General features: G+C 38.5%; 1 protein-coding gene and 1 pseudogene across 4 annotated transcripts; both read left to right on the plus strand.

The window, feature by feature from the left end:
• Positions 1 to 168: 168 nt before the first annotated feature.
• On the plus strand, positions 169 to 5,248 carry LOC103971856 (ribosomal protein L5 pseudogene; annotated as a pseudogene). Of its 2 annotated transcripts, NR_165809.1 has the most exon segments (8): positions 169 to 334; positions 1,682 to 1,751; positions 1,830 to 1,884; positions 2,025 to 2,151; positions 2,393 to 2,509; positions 4,018 to 4,152; positions 4,580 to 4,749; positions 4,922 to 5,248. The product of NR_165809.1 is annotated as a ribosomal protein L5 pseudogene, transcript variant 2 (transcript).
• A 10,202-nt stretch (positions 5,249 to 15,450) lies between these two features.
• On the plus strand, positions 15,451 to 20,526 carry LOC135652800 (ankyrin repeat-containing protein At5g02620-like). 2 transcript variants are annotated; one of them, XM_065174044.1, is made up of 4 exons: positions 15,451 to 15,927; positions 16,112 to 16,928; positions 18,154 to 18,563; positions 19,315 to 20,526. In XM_065174044.1, exons 2-4 carry the CDS (start codon positions 16,490 to 16,492, stop codon positions 20,173 to 20,175), a joined length of 1,710 nt encoding a protein of 569 aa, XP_065030116.1. In that variant the 5' UTR covers positions 15,451 to 15,927; positions 16,112 to 16,489; the 3' UTR covers positions 20,176 to 20,526. The 2 variants fall into 2 exon arrangements, with proteins under 2 accessions (XP_065030116.1, XP_065030115.1); XM_065174043.1 differs by having other exon boundaries at positions 15,451 to 16,928.
• Positions 20,527 to 21,784: the final 1,258 nt, after the last annotated feature.

Consider the following 21,784-nt stretch of genomic DNA (forward strand, 5'->3'; position numbering starts at 1 on the left):
GAGTGTTTTGCTCAAGACGTCATCTCCTCTTTATCGACAAACCCGAACGAGATCCGAATCCGAATAATGAGCTCGATCGGATTGGATCAGCAGCAGAACCGGACCCCAAACCCAGATCCGAAACCTGTTAATTGACATAAAAATTGGCTCCGAAACCTAATCGCACCCATATCAGCCTAGGCAACGATCCTGACCGTCGGATCATGGCACAGGGCACTCTAGCGATTCTCGAACCGAACAGACCGGGCTTCGCCGTGAGCTGCCCTTCCCCTCCGCTTCGAGGCCCCGAAGACGGCGGCGGCAGCAGCAGCAGTGAAGGAGAGGGCGAAAGATGGTGAGATTATCTTGAACCCCTCTCCTGATCGATCTCTTCAGATGAATGTTCTCGTTTAGAATCGGTCTGAGGCTCCAGAGATCTATCATTTCGCAGTCATTCTTCTGTAGATCCGTGTCTTTATCCCGATCAAGACGTCTTGAATGGAAATTTGTCGTTTTTTTCACTATTAAATGCGTTAAAGTCACCATTTTGTTGACAGTCGCACAGCTTTGGTTACTTCCGCCCAACCCATTGGCGCCATTTTGTGTTAATGGTTATTAGATTTTTAAATCACGGGGTTTTATATTACTAAGTGTTTTACGGGGTTCTAGATCTCAGTGTTTTTTCTTTCTTTTACCCTTTCGGATTTTTTGAGTTGCCTTGGTGTTCTTGACCTGTTGATCAGTCGCGGGGATGTCTTTTAGTTTTAGCAGTTAGTTTGCTTTCGTGGTTCATCAGTGCTATAAAGTTGATTAGGGAAAAAACTTTGCTTTGTAGTTAAATTATATTGTCTATTTGCTACTACAAGCTAATTTATATTCTTCTAAAAGTATATGGTCGAATAATAGCAGTGAGACATTGGATCATTCAATAACGTCAGGTCTGAGGTTTAGCTATATGTTCCATGTTTAAATGATTTTTCATGTTAAATGCAGAGCCAAGTTTTGTATATCTTCATAGGTTTCTACTAGCTTAACTGGTTGATGGGAAACATAGAAAAGAAATTTGGCCTCAATGTGCTGCATGTGTAATCATAGCTTCAGTTGGCCTTTGACATGCTAATTTCTTCCACTTGTGCATTTATGTACTGTAGAATACAACCAATGCATGATAGTTTTTTTTTTTTTTTTTTGCTTTTTTTATCCATTTAATAAAAAAATGCACTTGGGGAAGGTATATATGATTTCATTGTTTGGTTTCTTAGTTGCTTGTATATTGCATGAGTTCAACTTGTTCCTACGTGATTGGCATTATTTACTTTTACTTTGCAGTTTTTTTAGTGAATTATGATACCCATTTTACATTGTAATATTTTTTGTACTGCTGATACATATGATTTCTTTTAATGAGTTCACTCTTATTGTTTTGGTAAACTGTGGCTCCGAATATCTTCTTTGTTTTACTTTTATCTTACTAGACTTTCTCAATTGTTTTTCCTTATTTTCCCCTTTCTCCTTTACTTAGACCCTTGGTTTTGTTTGATATCTTTTATAATTTTAGGTAATTTTTTGCAATCCCTGTTAATGATTTTGGATAAAATATCTGTCATGCTTATTGATGTATCAACTGTTCTATTTTGTTGGCAGTGAAGACATTGGAAGTGTTTTCTGTATAACTGATTCAACAATGTTGTCAATGTTTCAGGCCTTTGTCAAAACTCAGAAGACCAAGGCTTACTTTAAGCGCTTTCAAGTCAAGTACAAGAGAAGGAGAGGTACTACTTATCTTCCTAATTATTTTCCTTGTTAGAGCGCTGCAGGTCATTTATTATTTATTTTCTTTGGCTGTACAGAGGGCAAGACTGATTACCGTGCACGGATCAGGCTGATTAACCAGGACAAGAACAAGTACAATACACCTAAATTTCGATTTGTTGTTCGATTTGCAACCTCGGAAGTTGTTGCTTTTCACCTTTCTTTTCCTTCTCTCTTTTTTTTTGTTGCTTTTTTGGCAATAAGAGTGAAGTTCTTAACAAATATGCTGTCAGACCAACAAGGATATTGCTGCACAAATTATATCTGCAAGCATTGCTGGTGATCTAGTCCTTGCATCTGCTTACTCTCATGAACTTCCATGCTACGGACTCGAAGTTGGTCTTACCAACTATGCTGCAGGTAATTATTCATTTTTTTTTCTCTCTTTGTGCATGTGCTTCATTTGTGGCAAACCTTAAATGTTTGAAATTAGCCTATTGCACTGGATTGCTGTTGGGAAGGCGAGTCCTGAAGATGCTCGAAATGGATGATGAATATCAGGGGAATGTAGAGGCGTGCTTTATGAATTTCTAGTTTATATCACATTATTACTGTTGGTAGATGGACATCTTCTGTTAACTTGTATTAATGTCTTGATCAGGCTACTGGAGAGGACTTCTCTGTTGAACCTGCTGAGAGCAGGAGGCCTTTCCGTGCTCTTCTTGATGTTGGCCTTGTGAGGACAACAACTGGCAACCGAGTTTTTGGTGCTCTTAAAGTACATCATCTTTATAATGTTGAGAATTATTTTAGCTTTGCTATTTTGTATATGCTTTCATGATTCCAAACTATTCATTCCGTGCTTCACCACCTTGACTTTTCCTATACCTGGTGCTGCATTTGCAACTATTCCTATTCTAGACTCCATCAGTCCGTAGTATTTGGATGTTGTATTGATGTTACTGGAAGAGAACATCATTATATCATTGTTAAAGTGGAGAATGTTGAGATATTTCTGCTATGCAGACAGTTATGCATGCAGAACAAGAGAAGTTTAGAAGAGGAATCAGTAGTTTGTCTAAGAAGAAGGATCAGCAGTGTGTAGTGATGAATTAATGGCTTATGTGGTTCAGAAATATGTTATAGAAATATTCAGTCTTTCAGTGTTAAAAAGCCAAAGTAGAATATGAAAATTTTGAGAGATTTGTATAATCTTGTTGAGGAATTTGTATTAATGGTAACACTATACAATGAAAGTTGGAGTTAACTTTTGACCGAACTGGACATGATCTGATATTAAGCTTTGGAGGCTTATCTTTGATATGATCTATTTATGTATACTCTCTGGTGTGTGCATATAAAAGTAAATGACATATGGTGTTTAGGGCAGATGTCTTTGTTCATTTACTTTTATATTGAATTATTGATACAGTTTGCACCTAGGTAGACCATTTTTTGTGTAATTTTATGCTATTTATTTTTCTGCTGTGGTTGTGTGCATTGGTATTTGCATTCACATGCTGCTATTGGCACCTGGTGGTTTTCAAGTCGATCGAAAGTTGTCTACAAATTGATGACTTTGTTGGTGTCATGGCCTTTTGTTCCACTTATTGTTGAATAGTAAGATATGGATAACTAGTTTGACCTTGCTATTAAATAACAGCAAGCTGTTTCCTGAAAGATGTTTATTTTGTTTCTTAATTTTTGTATATCAGAGTTGGAAGTCTTGCATTTTTCACCCTAGATGGTGTCCTCAAGGTGTAGGACGTTTCATTACCTCTTCTTGTTTCCCATTCATTTCCTTATGAAACATTCCAAGAACAATCAGGATTTAAGTTTGCACTTTCTTTAGTATCTTGTTTCATTACAGAATTAATTACGAGCGAAATTTGACATGTTTTAGCACTTCTCATATGGTAGTTTGCATTCTGTTCTGGGCAAAGATGCCAACGAGGCCGTCTAGGCTAGCACAGAAAATGAGAGGGTTATCTCAAACCCAGGCTATCCAGGTCCTTTGACCTTGTTATTTGAACCCTTCTTTAGCGCATTTGGTAGGTTAAATCATTAGCCATTAGCTTAGTTTTCTCTAATCACAAACTATAACATTTTTTATGTTGTTATCAATCAGCTGGATATGTATTTTCTTTGGATTATTGAATTTGTATCACCGATTTTGTCCTTCCTAAATTTAAAGAAAGCTCTGACTATATGGTTCTTAAACTACATGTTCATATTTCTGTTCTTGTTTGTGATAAACTAACTTGTTTGAGGTTATCTTGGATGTAGGGTGCATTAGATGGTGGACTTGATATCCCTCGTAGTGACAAGAGGTTTGCTGGTTTTAAGAAGGATGAGAAACAACTTGATGCAGAAGTTCACAGGAATTACATCTTTGGAGGTCATGTTGCATCTTACGTGAAGGTCGGTGACCCCAGCCATTCCACCCTTGTTTTGTTTGTGATACCTAGTTATATGTAACATGTATATGCATGCAACCTACTACCAATGCTCATATTATGAAGTTAATATGTATTGCACATGGTACCATGTTAATATGTATATATACACACCTTTGTGAATGTATGTACGTGCATGACTTTGTCTATTTAATACACATTGTTTAACATAGCCCATTCAGTTGGTTGCCATAGTAACTGTTGCATTGTTTAGTGTCGTTGCAGCACTCTGTAAATTTCTTTTGATCTTCAGTTATTTGTTTGCTTGATGTCACACCTCAAATTTGTTTCACTTATTTTCTTGGCTCAGAAGATATTAGGAAGGGTTAGTAAACAGTTCATCATCCGTGATTGTCACTTGCCTTATCAAAATTTTGATTTCCAAGTCCCTGACCTTGATGGAGGATGAGCCAAAAAAGTATCAGGCGCACTTCAGTGAATATATCAAGAGAGGAATTGAGCCTGATGACATGGAAGAGATGTACAAAAAAGTTCATGCTGCCATCCATGCAGATCCAACCACAATAAAATCCACAAAGCAACCACCCAAGGAGCACAGGAGGTAGAAACTAATCACTTATGATGCCAAGAATAGTTTGATGAAATGTGTAATCCATTTTGAATTCCAAGCTATCATCTGACTTGATGGTGCTCGGAGGAACAGCTGATTTCGCTGTTGTGACTCCTGGCCTTCCAAATGATCATGTTCTCATTGAATTCCGTTTGCGTTGCAGATTTAACTTGAAGAAGCTTACATACGAGGAAAGGAAAGCCAAACTCATCGAACGACTGAATGCCCTTAATGCATCTGCTGATGCCAACGAAGACGAAGACGACGAGTGAACACTTGAGTCAAAGTGCTAGCCTTGTGTTGTAATTTGCAGCAGTCCAGGCTTGTTTCACTGCGTCCTACTCTCATCAGGCTCATAGGCAAGTTCTCATTTGCTATCAAGTATAGATCGTGGATTTGGTCCAACCAATCCGACCAAACGCCAACAATTTTGACTCATGCAATTAATAACTGCTTTTTAGAGGTTTAATGATATGTGTGTTATGTTGAACTTGATTTTTTTAGTGTTGTTCTTCTACTTAGTTATGCTGATATATAATTGTTCTTGTGGAGATGCTTTGTGGTGCAGCAACATGGTAATAGCTTATGAAGATTATATAATAATTATGTCTCTAGAGTAATGGACTTGGATTAATTTTACTGATAATAGTGCAGCAACATGTACTAAGATTGCATAATCAAATACTCATAGTAGTACACTAATAATTAATTAGATGATCATGGATATTAGATGTTTATAATATGATCCAAATCCTCTTATATAATGCTCTAACCACTGTTGATATGACTTGTTTTTCTTGTTTCAAGAAGAAATAGTGCTAATTAGCTTGATTATATTAAAAAGAAAAGATCTGAACTGTTCATACCAAAGTCTTTATCGTTTACCCTTTGGTAAAATAAAAAAGAAGAGAAAAAAAACTTGATCAACATCAAGAAGAAAGTTGTAGTCACGTGTTGAAAGAAGACAATCGAGAATAGTTTATGCCTCAAAAACCAGACCAAGGATCTGTAGGAATTCCCGTACCGATTAGAATCGCAAATTACTCGGTTCAAGAAACTCTCAGTGAGAGTTGACAGTGAACCAATCAATGCACATGCCTCCAATGGGGAGATGCCCCCCCCAACGATCTCTTCTTCCTCGCTTGGAAGCTGCTGCTGCTGCACATCGTTGTCAGAGCTGACCTTGTTGTTGGCTTTCTCGGAAGCTCGACTCCAACGCATGCAGCATTTCTATTGACCCGTCGTCGATGCACCGACGACACGTCCTCCCCCGCTAACCCACCGAGGTGTCGTCTTCTTCCGTGCCTTCCTGTTTCTAATGACCAGTCTTCCCGGCTTCGCCGTTTCTATTTGATTTAATGCACCGAGGACAAAGCCCTTCCATTAATCTTCTTCTTCTTCTTCTTCTTCTTCCCATGGCGTGCTGAAGGCACTCCCTGCTTGCATCTGTATTCTCCTCTCAAAAAATCTATCCGTTTTAGGTTCTGTCGAAGGATCTCATCCGAATGTAACTGTTTAATGATCTCCGCCTCATTCCTCGTCTCGATACACTGTCACATGCATTCATCTTGCACTCCATTCTTTCCTTTTTTTTCTCCTTCGCCAACGCGCAACGAAACATTGTATTCTTCTCCTTCTTCTGCCTCCGTGCAAACTCTCCTCACCACGAGACAATGCCATCAACATCATCAACTCCCATACGTAGCAGAAGGGCGCTCCACTTGCCCTTCTTCCCTCTTCTTTCCCCTCCTCCAGCGGAGCCTCCCTCCTCCTCCACCCCGCAGCGGCCCTTCTTCCCGTCCTACCCCTCCCCCCCTCCCCCGCAGCCCACCTTCGCCGCGAACATCTCCTCCCTCACCTTCTCCGGCTCACGCTCCGCACCTCCCGCTCGCCACACCACCGTCGTCGTCGCCGCCGCCGCCGCCGTCCTCATTCCCCTCCTAGTCCTCGCCCTTCTCGCCGCCGCCGCGGCGTTCTTCCTCCACCGCCACCGCCACCGCCTCCGCTGTTTTCCCTGCTTCGACAAGGACCAAGTCCCCGCCCCCGCTGCCGCCGACTTGCCACACCACGACGCTCTCGTCGACACCCGCCTATGCGGCTTGGGCGAAGATGGCGTCCGCCCCGCCGCCGGTCCGACGGGCGGGTCGCCCGATCGGAAGCTGCAGTCGCCGGAGCTCCGACCCCTCCCGCTCCTGCCGCGCCAGTTCCCGTACGGGGGTGGAGAAGGGGAGATGGGGGCCTCATCGTCAGAGGAGTTTTATTCGCCGAGGGGATCCTTGGCCGAGAAGGGGAGCGCCGGGTGCATGTCGACCTCCCGGCGAACGTTCACCGCGGCTGTGGAGAAATGTGGATCCCAGAGCTCGACGAAGAGCACGAACATGGCGTCATCTCCTCTATCGCCACCGGTCGCTTCTTCTCCGCACGTCGGATCGAGCCCCAGCCATTCCAGCAGCAGATCTTTGATGTCCACATCTCAAAAGAGTTTGGCCGGAGGTCTTGAATATACGGTTTTGCCACAGCCTCCTCCTCCTCCTCCCCGTCCCCCTCGACCTCCAACACCGTCACCTCCAAAGCAGAAACCCTCTATGCCGTCACCGCCTTCTTCCCCAGAAGAGAGAGAATCTGAAAGAAAGATGGATCACTTGGATCTCGCAGGATCAAATCTGAGGTCAACAATGAGACTTGCAGACTCGCCTTCACCGCCAGGAGCGCAACCACAGCGTCAAGCTCCACCTCCGCCGCCGCTTCCTCCTCCACCGCCAACTAGACATTGGGAGAGTCAGGTTCGTGAGTCGCTGGCAAGAAAACCACCAATTGCTCCGCCCGAGCCAACTGGAACGAAGACTTCCCCCGCACTGGTTAACCCCACATATGGGGTGGAGAAGAAGAAGGAAGGCCCCCGACCAAAGCTGAAACCTTTGCACTGGGATAAGGTTCAGGCGAGCTCGAAACGAGCAATGGTGTGGGATCAGTTGAAATCCAGCTCCTTCCGGTGGGATTTTTTAATATGGTTTCTCTGGACCTGCATGATTCCTCTTCTTTTCCGTTTATTTTCATTTTGATTCCTTCATCACATTGAGCTGTAAAACTGATGGATCAACAGGGTTGATGAGGAAATGATCGAGACTCTGTTTGTTTGCAATGCAACCAATGGCACACCTAAGGAGACCAACAAGCAGCAGGTCCGTCCTGTGCCAACTCAAGAGAACAGGGTGCTCGATCAGAAGAAGTCTCAGAACATTGCTATTCTGCTGAGGGCACTAAATGTGACCAAGGAGGAAGTCTGTGAAGCTCTATCTGAAGGTACCTTATTTACCTCAATTTCTATTTGGCCTATGTATTTCCTGTTTGGTGCTAGAAGATGGTTCTCTCTAATGTTTGTTCCTCCATGAGCATTTCAACCAAAGTACTCCAAGACATTCCATTTCAGAGGTCATCACTTGTTGATGCCATTACATTATTGTTTCCCAGTTGATTTTGATTTGAAGTAGCTGCAGTAGATGTCCATCCATGACTCTGCATGGTCTAGTACTGTGATAGCTATCCATCATTCCTTTAAAGAGATTAACACTACTTCAACAAGGACATCTACATGCCCCCCATCCCTGGTAGGAGGTGGGTGTTCAATCCCCATATAATAGCATTAAACAAAAAAGATTCATCACTTGGTAACTAAGATCTATGACCAAACCAATGAGAGTACCAGAAATAATTTGTGGAGTTTAGGAGTACTAGTTTCATTACATGTCGCAACCCATGCTTATGCATATACACTGATGGCTGCTGGGAAATGATAAATTAGTTTGATTTAAGAGAAAGATGCTAAGCCTCTAGTGAAAAAGTTAGTGGTTTTTTTATTGACAATGTGATTATGCAAGTTGGATCACATTAGAATCATGGCATCTGAAATTTTTGCTGGACTCACTATATCTGATGCTCTCCTGTTGCTTTTGGCTCAAGTGATGATAAAATTAAATCAAGTGCATAGAAGGAAGAAATCCACCTAATTCAGATAAGAAATCTGTAAACGAGTTGCAGACACTGATGACATGTAGAGATTCTTCTAAATGTGCTTACACTAGTTGTACCTAATGAAAGTTTTGTGATATCTTCTTGAACGAAGTGCACATATTCTAAAATTGTTGTTCTTCTTTGTATTTTATCTACAGAAAGCACAAAAATTCTCTTTTGTTTCATGTGGATACACGATGCAGGGCATTGGTGTGAAATGGTATTGATGCTTTGATACTTTGATTATTTGGAAAAAATGGGATATGCTATTACACAAAAAGAGTGGTTCACTGCACAAGGCTCCTGTTAATACACATGCAGGAAAGAATTAGATATATAACATTATATGTAACAAAGTTTAACATTATCATATGTTAAAAAATAATTAACTACTCCCCTATGATCTCTCTTATGCTATTTCTGGAGTAGCATGCTTTGCACACTGGTTGTACATTGGGATGGTGCCACCATCAAGCAGCCCATCCAATGGTAATGTAATATCTAGGGTACATACTATGGGAGTATCTTAAAATTTGACTTGACCTACTAATCATGAAAGAAATTTCTGTGCTAGTAATACTAGTGCTTAAAGAATGGAAAGAAGAAAACAAAAAGATATGATAATTGAAGTAACATTAAATTATTTTAATTTCATTAATCATATGAACAATAATGATATAACATAACATATCTAAAGTCATGTAAGCTATCTTTGTGAATCATAGAGCTGGATATAAGATATAATTTCTCTTAAAAAGGATCCACGAAAATATCCTCTAAGAAACCTATATGTTTGTCATCCATCTAAAAGCCATTCAAAGATGAACTAATTTTACAAATTATCTTACATGTGTTGGTATCCTGCATGTATTGAGTACAGATACATCAAGCAATCTGAATTATGTGTCCCACAGTTTGTTCTTTTCGTGATCTGACTAGGCAAATGGATCTGTGTACTAATAGAAAAAAGGTCAGACAAGGATTAAATCTGTCGCCGGCAGCTTCCTTGGAGCCTTTGACCCCTGAGTTGCCAAGAGCTCTCTCTTTATCAGAATTTTAGTGATTTCACTACATGTTGCTTGTTATTCACTATTATGTAATATACTTTCCAATAGTTCCTGATTAGATTGCTGAAAGCAGGTAATGCTGATAGCTTAGGAACTGAACTGTTGGAGACCTTACTAAAGATGGCCCCTAGCAAAGAAGAAGAGCGCAAACTGAAAGCACATGAGGAAGACTCCCCATTCAAGCTTGGCCCAGCAGAGAAGTTTCTTAAAGCATTGCTAGATATACCATTTGCATTTAAAAGAGTGGATGCCATGCTTTACATCGCTGCTTTCGATTCAGAGGTCAATTTTCTCAGGAAATCCTTTGAAACTCTCGAGGTAAATTATCTATTGTTTCTTCAATATTGTAAAATCAATCAGTGTTATTGATAAAACATGGATCAAGATTTGTCAGATTTAAGGCATTTCCCTGTCTTTTTAACTGTATTTGCAATTATCAGGCTGCCTGTGAGGAGCTGAGGAACAGCAGGTTGTTTCTCAGGCTTCTAGAGGCTGTACTAAAGACTGGAAACCACATGAACGTTGGTACAAATCGAGGTGATGCACATGCCTTCAAGCTTGACACATTGCTCAAGCTAGCTGATGTCAAAGGCATTGATGGCAAGACTACACTTCTGCACTTTGTGGTCCAAGAGATTATCAGAACAGAAGGCTCCCACCTTGCTGCCATGAATAACTGGGCTGCAAATGCACAGGACAATACTCTTCCAGATGACCTAGAGTGCAGGAAGCTTGGTCTCCAAGTCATCACTGGCCTAGATGGTGAGCTCAGCAATGTAAAGAAGGCTGCAGCAGTGGATTCTGATATGCTCCACAGCTATGTCACGAAACTCGCTGGAGGGATCAAGAAGGTCGATGAGGTGTTGAGATCAAATGAAGAGTTTGGTTCTGAGGAGGGTGGTTGCCGATTCCGTGATGCAATGGATCGGTTTCGAAAGAAGGCAGAGGATGACATCATAAAAGTGCAGGCTCAAGAGAGCGTTGCATTGTCGCTGGTCAAGGAAATAACAGAGTATTTTCATGGAAACTCTGTCAAAGAAGAAGCACATCCTTTCAGGATTTTCGTGGTAGTCAGAGATTTTCTATCCATCCTTGATCAGGTCTGCAAGGAGGTGGGAAGGATAAATGAACAAGCTGTTGTCAGCTCATCACGGCAGTTTCCTGTCCCCATTAACCCAGCCTTATCACCTGCTTTTCTAAGGTTTCATGCATTGAGACCCAAAAGGTCCGACGAGGAAAGCTCAAGGTCGTCGTAGGATGATGCTTATGACTGCCATATTTGGGTGAAACTTTTACATGAGTTTATTAGCTGGAGGTGTAGCAGCTATGAAATTAGTAGAGTACTAATGTCATATCTTGCTCTTAGCTATACACAAAGGAAATCTAGATTAGAGAGAGAATAAGTTTGGCTTCACTAGCTTGCATTGTGTACATCTATGATCAAAGGTTGCTTCTCTGATAACATTCTTTGAAGTTGTATCAAATTATACATAAGATGAGTTGAGTTTACAGCTCCAATTCACTTCATGTATTATGCCATATCTTTTAGATGTTATGGCATTTATTATGTTTAAATAGCCAAAGAGTTTGGGAATGACAGTTATTATGATTCAGTTGTCAACCAAGTGGTTTAGTTTTGTGGAAGAAATCATCATATGAAATATACCTGTTTGATTGGATCACAAAATATTTTGCATTTCTAATTTCATTATTAAAGCATACTAATTGCCTTCTTACTACCACTGAGGATGTTTTCAGATCTATTCTTCCTTTTGATTCATTGATTAAACAAGATGATCTATATTACTTCATATTTTGAACCATACTAATTATGCAATTACGATCCGCGGGTCAATCCGCATACATTCACTCGTCAAGAGTTATAATTCATTTGGATGTTTTAAGGATATGATTTCTATTTTTGATCACCATGCTTACAAGAATAAACAATAATAAACTTAGATTTTAAATAATAAATTAAAAATAAAAGTAGAAAATATGTATTAAAACTAAATTTCAAAGGATAAATAAGAAAAAAAAGAAGAAGAAAGTGTATATATATTCGTTCGGCATCACTTTCACAATAGATAGAAAAGAAGAATCAAAGATCAAAAGGGCTCACCACATAACCAAATCTCGTTGACAAATTAGGTGAAGGCATACTTCTCTAGAGATGCAATGCATTTGGAAGATATTTGTAGGTTAATAGCCATCACTTTCTCTCTATTTTTCAACGGTGGAAACATCACATAAGTTTCGTCAACATATAAGCTAGAGTATCTTTGTAAAACTTGTCATGTTCTTTCCTAAGAGAGCAATGATCGAGTCGATGACTTTAACTCACGATAGAGACTCCTAAGTTATGAGTTATGGAATATTTCTCTCGTGACAATCAATTTCTTTTAAGATATCAAATGTAATTTTCATCTACTATTTTCGTCCGATAGAATAGCTTTCACCAATTAGATAAGTGTCATCATCTCGTATGTTATTTGTTATAATAAATTTTTTAAAAAATATAAAAGTATATATTTTATCTCCTATACGATTTTAATTTTCTTACTCATATATATATATTTTTAATATATTTTTTTCAAACATACAAGATTTAGATTTAGATTTAATCTATACGAGCAATCATCGATCTAAGCGATTGACCATTTATTTTTGTATGCAAGAAACCGAAATAATCAATTATCGTACACATTAAATAAAATGGCATGACCCTCAAAGTAACTAATCATACCTCAGACATATATTTAATGAAACATGGAAGTAATACCTTTTCGGATGTGTGGGCTCAAAACAAAGAACTTAGACTCACCCAAAAAACAATAATCTGCAAAATAATCACCAAAGGTGTTCTATGCAATAGATAAATGAAGCATACAACGAACTTAGGAGCTTACCTACCAATTATTCTATGGACACACAACTTGAATGATTCCCAATTGGCATGGTGTGTACATAATGAGCCATGTGTTCATGTACATCCATGTGAGGAATGTTACCTTTATGTCTCTCAAAGATGAAGCACATATTGTCAGTCACATGCACTGGTGTGGAACATGATGACCCACATGAAATATTTTTGCTTGCATCTCCATATAACCTAATCTTTTGTTTCCTCATTCAATTCAAGCATAAAATGTTGGGCTTGAGTTATTCTGCTATAATGGGCAAAAAAATAGAGCATAAGTAGGAAACCCTATCTCACCTATCAGATTAGAGTCACTAAAATTTAATTTAGCATCACAAGAATTTGGCAAAATTTTATTCTCAAGTATAGTTGATACTATGTTTTCTTATGATTTATATAGTATTATTGGCTTTTCTAGGCACTTTGTTTGACATAATCTTTTAAAAGTTTTTGCTTGAATTGGTTTTATGTGTGGAGTTATTAGAAAAAGATGAAAAAAAAGACATACCTTCATTTGTAAATAACTAAATATACTTTTGATAGAGTATAAAATAATAAAAAATAATTAGTATTAGTTAGAAGATGTAATATAATTATTATTTGTGGTACGAAGAGAGGTAGAAGGAAGTTACTAGAAACTACTGTAATAAAGATTTAAATATTTTTAACGTAACTAAGAATATGATTTTTTTATATTATGAGATACAATTTTTTTATATTATAACTTTATGACTTTTTTTTATCGTGAAAAGAGAAAAACAAAGAAAAAATTATACCTATGCTCCATTAGGAACCTGAAAAGGGATGAACTCAATAAGCCAACAGCTGTGTAAGAAGAGATAAATAAAAACATTAAACCAACATGAGCTGTGATAATAACACAACTAAATCTTAGAATAATTCCAACATCTCTTGGCCTTCATTGTTTCAAGGTGTTCAATTCAAGCACCAATATTTATGATCCAAGCCAGCACCACTTGTTTTAATGGGTCAAACTCTTTTCTTTTTTTTTTTGCTTCCCATGCACACTATAGATAATGTTTGATGATGCAGTGTTGATTTTGATAGTTGCAAAATATCATTAGGAGCCCAAAGATGAAATATTTGGTTCCCAACCTCTGCACCTGCATCATGCATCATGCAGCTGAAGACTCTGATCTGAAGTAGGTGGTAAGGTACATCCAAATATAAAGCATATTTATTATGTTTTTGTGTTTACCGCGAAGATAAAATAAGGAAGAATCATGTGAGATATAATTAATATGTTTTAAGGAGATGCGCAAAATATTAAAACTAGACAAAATAAAAAAATATAATAATATAAGATATATTTTAAGAAAACCTGATATATCGCGGTTAGATAAAATGAAAATTTTAGGAGTGCGACGAGATAGAACAAGATCTAAAAATTTTACTAGAAATTATAAATCAATAAATTTAACCAGGCATATTGTTTTATGTATAAATCAATCAAAAAAAGCAGACACATGCTTGTTTTTGGTATTATTATTGTTGTGTTCACTAACCTGTTGTGGCATGTAAGTGTTATACAGTAAGTCCATTCCTGCTTCTAATGAATTGGTCAAAATGTTGCTTCTCATGCACACTACAATTGTTGAGATGTAGCAGACTTTGATAGTTGCAAGTTATCAGAAAAAGCTCAAAGCTAAAATATTTGGTCCCCATCTTAGTTCATCTGCCTATATGAACTAGATGACAAGGTCCCCCCACCAAGATGAACATATCTTCAATGTTTTGTATTCATTATCTTGTCTTTGAAATGTTTTTCTTTTAACTTGATGTGTAGAAGTCAAGTCTTGTAACAATGGAACATTAAATATTTTGCATCAACCATACCACTTCACACTTCAGTGTAAAACTACAATAATTGAGTTATGTGCAAACTAGAAAGAACATATATGAGTCATTGTCATTTTAGGAGAGTATCTAAATATTTTACCTTATAATATGATCTCAAAATGAACTTGAGGCTAATCATAAAGGAAGACATTTTATACACTGAAGGATGATTTGTTGTGGACAGAAGAAGCCAAAGTCCAATGTTGTTTTTTATTTGAAAATGACCAAATTTTTATTAGCAAGATTTAAAGCAATAGCAATATTGGTTTAAAGATAATTGGATGACAGTGACAAGTGATGATGATCATATTTTACTAGTCAAAGCAAAAAAATTCTTTTAAGTGCATAAAAGAAGAATTTTTTATTTCCTTGGACACAATAAAAAAAAATTGATGGATGATGATTTCATATAATTTTTTGAGATACAATTACTTTATTAACACAGTAAGAATAAATTTGATCAAGTTACATGTATACACCTCCAGAAAATGATTATCATATTTATCCCTTTAATCTAAGTTTTGCATATACTTTAAATCAATTAGTTAATGTTAAAGAAAAATAGTTTGAATTTTTGAATGAATTTTAATATTTAATGTGCTATATTCCAAGCTTTTTTTTTTAAGAATAAATATTTCTATAAAAAATATGTTGATGTTTGATAAAAGAATATGAATTTACCAAAAAGGGAAAATATTGTACTGAGAAATTGATTAAATGGGTGACAAAAAAAAAAGTATTTATCTTCTTAAAAAAATAATCCCCAAACTACTGAGTGAGACAGAACATATTAAATGAGTCAACACGCAAGACTTCACAATGGAGTGGCCACCTTCTCCTGCTCCCACCGGAATCTTTCGTCCGTCACTGCTTGGTTTGGAGTCCTGTGCCCGCAATGGCCCCTCCTACCCCTCGTTGACGTTGATCGCTGTAGCCGCCTTCATTGGCTATCTCGCTAGCCACAGGCTGATTCGACTCCGCCAAAGCCGTGGCACAAAACCGTGAAGTCGACGCGCACGATCATTCGGCGCAAAGCGATCGTATTGCTCGTTCAGCACAAGGGTGGAAGGTCGATAGGCGGGGCATCTTTTCCCTGTTCAAGGTTTGGTTCTAGAAGCGCAAGGTGAAAAGGAGAATGATGAGGCAAAAAAGAGAGGTCCTTGATGCCCCACTGTGAGTCTTCTTTGCATCTGCTGTGTGAAATATCCTGGTTGCGAAGAGGCCCAGAGAGTGATTTTTCTGATAGGAATCCGATAAAGCTTGGATTTTTAGCTTTTGTGGCGTATTGGGTTCTGGGTTTCGGTCGTAAAGGTACCTCCTATGCCTGAAGAACCTTTGTTAGCTTAGTTTGATTGTTTTTGGGGGTTTTGTGGTTGGTGGTGTTCCTGAGATTCGACGGGTTCTTTTGTTTGTCTGTGAAGAAGAGAACAAGAGTTTCATTGTTGGGGCTTCTCCTCTAAATCCTGTCTTTTTCTTTGTTCCTTGTGTTTGGTAGGGAGGAGGTAATTTTTCTCTGTTTGGGGCTTTTGATGCGGGAAATTAGGTTTTTCCACCTTCTTAATCGAGAGTGGTTTGTGGGTTCTGTTGTTCTGTAGGCGACTGATCTGAACCCCGATTCATGACATCTGATGTTTTGATAGAATAAGGGCTGAGATGAATCTTTAAGTTTCTGGTAATTGAAGTTTGAGCTGAGTGATCAGTGAGGTTTCTCGTTGCCCTAACATCTGGTTTGGATTCTTCACGGATAAGAAGAATCCTTGTCACGCTAGATTTTCTGGCCACAGTTTTCCGTCTGCAGTTTTCTTGGCTGAGAGATAGAAGAAGAGGAGGGAACTCAAATTCTTTTCTTCCGAATCTATTTTTAGCTTTGGAAATGGAGAGACAGCAGAGTTTTCGAATTGGAGCCTTGGAGAAATTGCAGAGCTTTCGGCTCACTGTGATGGAGAAACAAAAGAGCTTTCGGATGGACAAACAGAGGAGTTTTCGTATGGGTGATAGGCAGCAAAGCTTCAAAGAAGGGAAGAGCAAAGAGAGCCCTGGTAAACGGGGGGATTTGGAGCTCCATCTCGCTGCTAGGGCTGGCAACGCAGTGCGTGTACATAAGGTACTGTCAGAGTGCAGTGAAACCCAGCTGAAAGATCTGCTTTGCAAGCAGAACCAGGATGGGGAGACGGCCTTATATATTGCTGCAGAAAAAGGACATGTGGAGGTTGTTCAGGAGATATTAAAAGTTTCGGATACTCAATCAGCTGCTATCAAGGCCAATAACAGCTACGATTCATTTCATATTGCTGCTAAGCAGGGGCATCTTGGTAAGCCATTATTATCACCGTCGAACTGTTTTTTGTTGCCTCATACATGTAGATTATCAATACCTGCAGATGATGAATAGATGAATACATACCATAGGAAACAACTGCCCTAGATGATGTTGAATCTCTATGTTAGCGAGGATGATATGGTTATTATTCATTTCAAAGAAGATCTGTGCTATCGTGAGCTTGTCTGTTGGTGTCACTGCAGTCATGGGTATTATTCCTTGTACTGTTCAAAGAAGCTCTTCTTTGCATAACAATTGCAAAGAAGATATGCAATTTTAAGTAGCACTGCATTTGATGATAGAGCAGTATAGACTTGTTCTTTCTTTCTTAACCCAATGTCCGGTTCTCCTGATTTCTTATCTTGATCACATTGTATGACTTATGAAACCTAAAAATAATATTGTTGAAATTTGAAGTGAGAACTATGAAGATAAGACGAGGCAATGAAAAAGAAGAGGTTTCTTTTCACTTCTATTCTCTACGTTGCAGCAAGGTGCTGTACAAGTCTTTATATACAAGAGACTTGACAGTTTCTAATGTTAAGAAATTACTGCATTTAAGCAATATGGATAAAGGAGGAAATAATCCCTTGAATCATGAAAAGCATCTTGTTAATTGATCGTCAACATATCGTTTGTGCTTCATGGAAAGAATTCCAATTGCTGATGATTTCCCCACATTTCTGTTATGCAATATAATTCAAAACTCATCATTTGATTTGGTTGCATTCCTCCTTTAGCTCCTTGCCATGGTTAAGCTGGTTTTGTGAGATTGCGTTGATTTCTTTATATATATATGTGTGTGTGTGTGTATATATATATATATATATATGTATATATATATATATGTATATGCATACATATGTATATGCATACATATGTATATGCATACATATATATGTATACACACACACACACATTCATACATACATGTGTATGTGTGCACGCGTGTATCATTAGCACATTTTCGATCTTGCTTTTAAAATTTTTACATTTACTTTAAACAACCCTGCAATTTTATTCTGGTTATGTATGGTAATTTATGAAGACATTGATTTGCTACTTTGCTAGAATGTATTGCATCCATGTGATGATGATGCCTATCTTCTATTGCTGCATTGATTTTTTTCTCAAAATGGTCATTGTTCTTTTCTAATTGATTGTCTGATCTGATTATTGGAGAACTAATTTATCTTTCCTCATCTTGGGATATGCAGAAGTGTTGAAGGACCTCTTGCGTTCTTTCCCTGCACTAGCTATGACAACCAATTCATTAAATTCGACAGCTTTGGATACTGCTGCAACTCAAGGTCACATTGATGTGGTCAATCTCCTGCTAGAAACTGATGCAAGTCTCGCTAAGATTGCAAGGAATAATGGAAAGACTGTTTTACATTCAGCAGCAAGAATGGGCCATGTGCTTGTGGTAAAATCCCTATTAGATAAGGACCCTAGCATTGGTTTAAGGACTGACAAGAAGGGGCAGACAGCATTTCACATGGCTGTGAAGGGTCAAAATGTCGAGATGGTAATGGAATTGCTGAAGCCTGATATATCAATAATCAATCTAGAAGACAATAAGGGGAACAAGCCACTGCATATTGCAACAAGGAAGGGAAATCCAAAGGCAAGTGATAAAAAATTTTATTTTGTTATTAGTGATGTCCTAGCTTTATAGATTGTATATTTGTTTCTCAGTGCTCATTTGTCCTGCCATCCACGTTATATTCTGTGAGTTCATTTGTTCTAAGGTTGCTAAGGCTGCTTCACTTGTTTCAAGTATCCTTTTGCTTAGTCACAAGTAGCTCTATTTATGTCATGCCGATCTCTCTGACAATAAATTTGTGTGAATTTAATTTAGCCCCAAATTAGAAGTTGGAGGATTATGATGGTATATAAAGCTAGATGACTATATTATTAATAATATGGGCTTAAACATCCTGGCTTACATGGTTAGGCCCCTTCTGTTGAGTTATTTGGCCAGTAGACTTATCTGGCTGGCATCTGGTTGTTTTCCCCTAGTTACTTGTCACTTACTGTTTGCCATCACCTTTCTGTCATCTGCTGTCCACAAATGTATCTTATCCCATCACCTCTCTCTCATCTGTTGTTCATAAATGTCTCTTAGCAGTCATACCGAGGAGCTAAGAAATATGTTTATATATTTTGTACTTTTATCTTAGATTATTCTATAGTACACAAGGAGTACTTGCTTTATGTAAGAAAAATGTATTTCCTGATGCACAACATGGTCTGACATAATCTTTACTGGTTTGCATTGGAGGAAACCTAATGCATTGAATTGTTCTTTTGTCATCTATGTCACTCATGTCCATTTGCTGGCACTGAATAAAATTGTGTGCTTCTTGGCCTTGCAGATTTTGCAGGTTTTGCTATCGGTTAAAGAAATTGATATCAATGCAGTGAATAGAGCAGGTGAAACTGCCCTCAGCATTGCCGAGAAGTTTTCAAATGAAGAGATTGCTTCCATTCTCAGAGAATTTGGTGCAGTTGTCGCACAACAACCAGCAAATACATTGACTGCTGCCAAGCAGCTGAAGCAAACTGTTAGTGACATAAAACACGATGTTCAATCTCAACTCAGACAAACTCGTCAAACAGAAATGAAGGTCTATAAGATCAAGAAGAGACTTAAGAAGCTCCACCTGGGAGGTCTCAATAATGCCATCAATTCCAATACTGTGGTTGCGGTGCTCATAGCTACTGTGGCCTTTGCAGCCATATTCCAATTGCCCGGCCAGTTTGTTCAGGAACATCAGACTGAGTTTACCCTTGGACAAGCCTACATAGCAAAATATGCAGCATTCATCATCTTCCTGGTTTCCGATTCTTTGGCTTTATTCATTTCGCTGGCAGTGGTGGTCGTCCAGACTTCCTTGATTGTTGTTGAGCAGAAAGCCAAGAGCAGGATGGTTTTTGTAATGAACAAGCTGATGTGGCTGGCTTGCCTCTTCATATCAGTGGCCTTCATCTCCCTAACGTATGTTGTGGTGGGCCATGACTCATGGCTGGCTTGGTCAACCATGGCTATTGGTACTACAATCATGCTGACCACTTTGGGATCGATGTGCTACTTTGTAGTTGCTCACCGGATAGAGGAGAAGAACATGAGGAACATCAGGCGGAACTCAGGGAGCAGGTCCCGATCGTGGTCTTTATCTGTGGGTTCAGACACAGAGATCCTGAATAGTGAATTCAAGAAGATGTACGCTCTATAGGATGGATATGCTTTATACTTCAGTATCTGCACTACAGCTGTTCAGAATCCTCGGTTATAGTATGACCATATATGATAATTCTCGTATCAGAAAACTCGTCGGCTACATTCCACAAATGAAATGGTCCAGAGGCAGTCCAGGCACTAATAAGTGGCTCATCTCTTCCAAAGGTCACTGTAACTTATAGCACTGAGTGATCAGCCTGTGGGTGTTGCCTCAAGTTCAACATGGTTGGTAAAGGGTTTCAGTACAAGTTTACCTCCGACTCGATGTGAAACATGTTCATCTTCTGTATTTTTGGCATTCTCACATTTACTATGGATCTGCACCGATATTCTGTGGTTTTATGCATGACCAGCTTATATGATAGTTTAGAGTAGTTTATGGCAAATTATGCCTCCCCCCTTTAGCCATTCTCAAGTCTTTGGAAGGAGATGGAAATGCTTAGAATGATGATTTAACAACTCGGCAACAGAGAGAAGCTGTTCTGCTCTGCAATTGGCCATTAACAACTCGGCAACATCAATAACTTTGGCATTAATTGTAACACAGGCAAAGTTAACAGTTGAAAGAAGAAGCTCAGGCATGCAAACACACCAATTCTTGTCTCATGGTGATGAGCAAGGAAGTATGCTGGAGCAATAAATGGCATTGAGGTATCTTTAGGTGCTACAGAGTTGCAATAAATTTTGCTGAGACCTGTAGTTAGCTCCCAATATAGTTTTCTGTTCTTGATATGCATGTTGATTGAAAGATGTGGACATTAATGAATCTGAAGCAGGAAAAAAAGATGTAATAGGCATGGAGATGACATGAGTGGCTGTGGCAGTTTAATCAGTATTGGATTAGTAGTAAATCTGGGGATCTATTGGCTCATGTGCTATCAAGCAATGATCGAATTGTATTGGATTAGTAGTAAATCTGGGAATTTATTGGCTCATGTGCTATCATGCAACCGATAGATTCCAAATTCAGCCACGAGGCTCCCGTCGATACGAGATATAGATTAGCCCGCTTATGGGACAATCTATTGGATTCCAAATTCCAAATGAGATCTATCCTGTCCCTCACAAGCTCAGATAACATGACTCCTTTATACATTTACTAATTACCAATGTAGCATGAACACAAGATTTTGAGCCTTGTATATCTACCTTTTATCGCTGCGAAGTTAACTTGAAAGTGAATCATCTTCCATGAATATCATTACATGTTATCTATCTAATGGAATATATGAAATTAATAAGACCCTGATATCAAATGATAAGACTCGGAGACCAAATGATAAGACTCTGACACCAAATGATAAGACTCTGATATGAAATTGTAAGATCCTAAATTCTTATCGTAAAAGAAGGAAGATAAAATGGGATGATCACTTCGAGGGGATCGACCTCCTTGATCACTTTAAAGGGATCAACCACTTAGGGTTTGTCCACAGACTCGAATAACATTTCATCGATTGATTCCGAAAAGAAATAATTACATCACTATTTATAGAGTTCCACTTAGAGTCCACCGACTCTTAATAACAAATAAATATTAAACATTATTCAAAAACTCATAAAATAAACAGAGTCAGTAAACATTATTCAAAAGCTCATAAAAT

Source organism: Musa acuminata, chromosome BXJ3-11 (assembly GCF_036884655.1).
Source record: "Musa acuminata AAA Group cultivar baxijiao chromosome BXJ3-11, Cavendish_Baxijiao_AAA, whole genome shotgun sequence".
In the NCBI taxonomy this organism is placed as follows: Eukaryota; Viridiplantae; Streptophyta; class Magnoliopsida; order Zingiberales; family Musaceae; genus Musa; species Musa acuminata.

Bases quoted from the DNA above. Each gene is read 5' to 3' on its own strand.
- LOC135652800 (XM_065174043.1), top strand. From the start codon at position 16,490: ATGGAGAGACAGCAGAGTTTTCGAATTGGAGCCTTGGAGAAATTGCAG. The intron at 16,929-18,153 runs GTAAGCCATTAT...TGGGATATGCAG, and splicing joins TGCTAAGCAGGGGCATCTTG to AAGTGTTGAAGGACCTCTTG. The intron at 18,564-19,314 runs GCAAGTGATAAA...TTGGCCTTGCAG, and splicing joins CAAGGAAGGGAAATCCAAAG to ATTTTGCAGGTTTTGCTATC.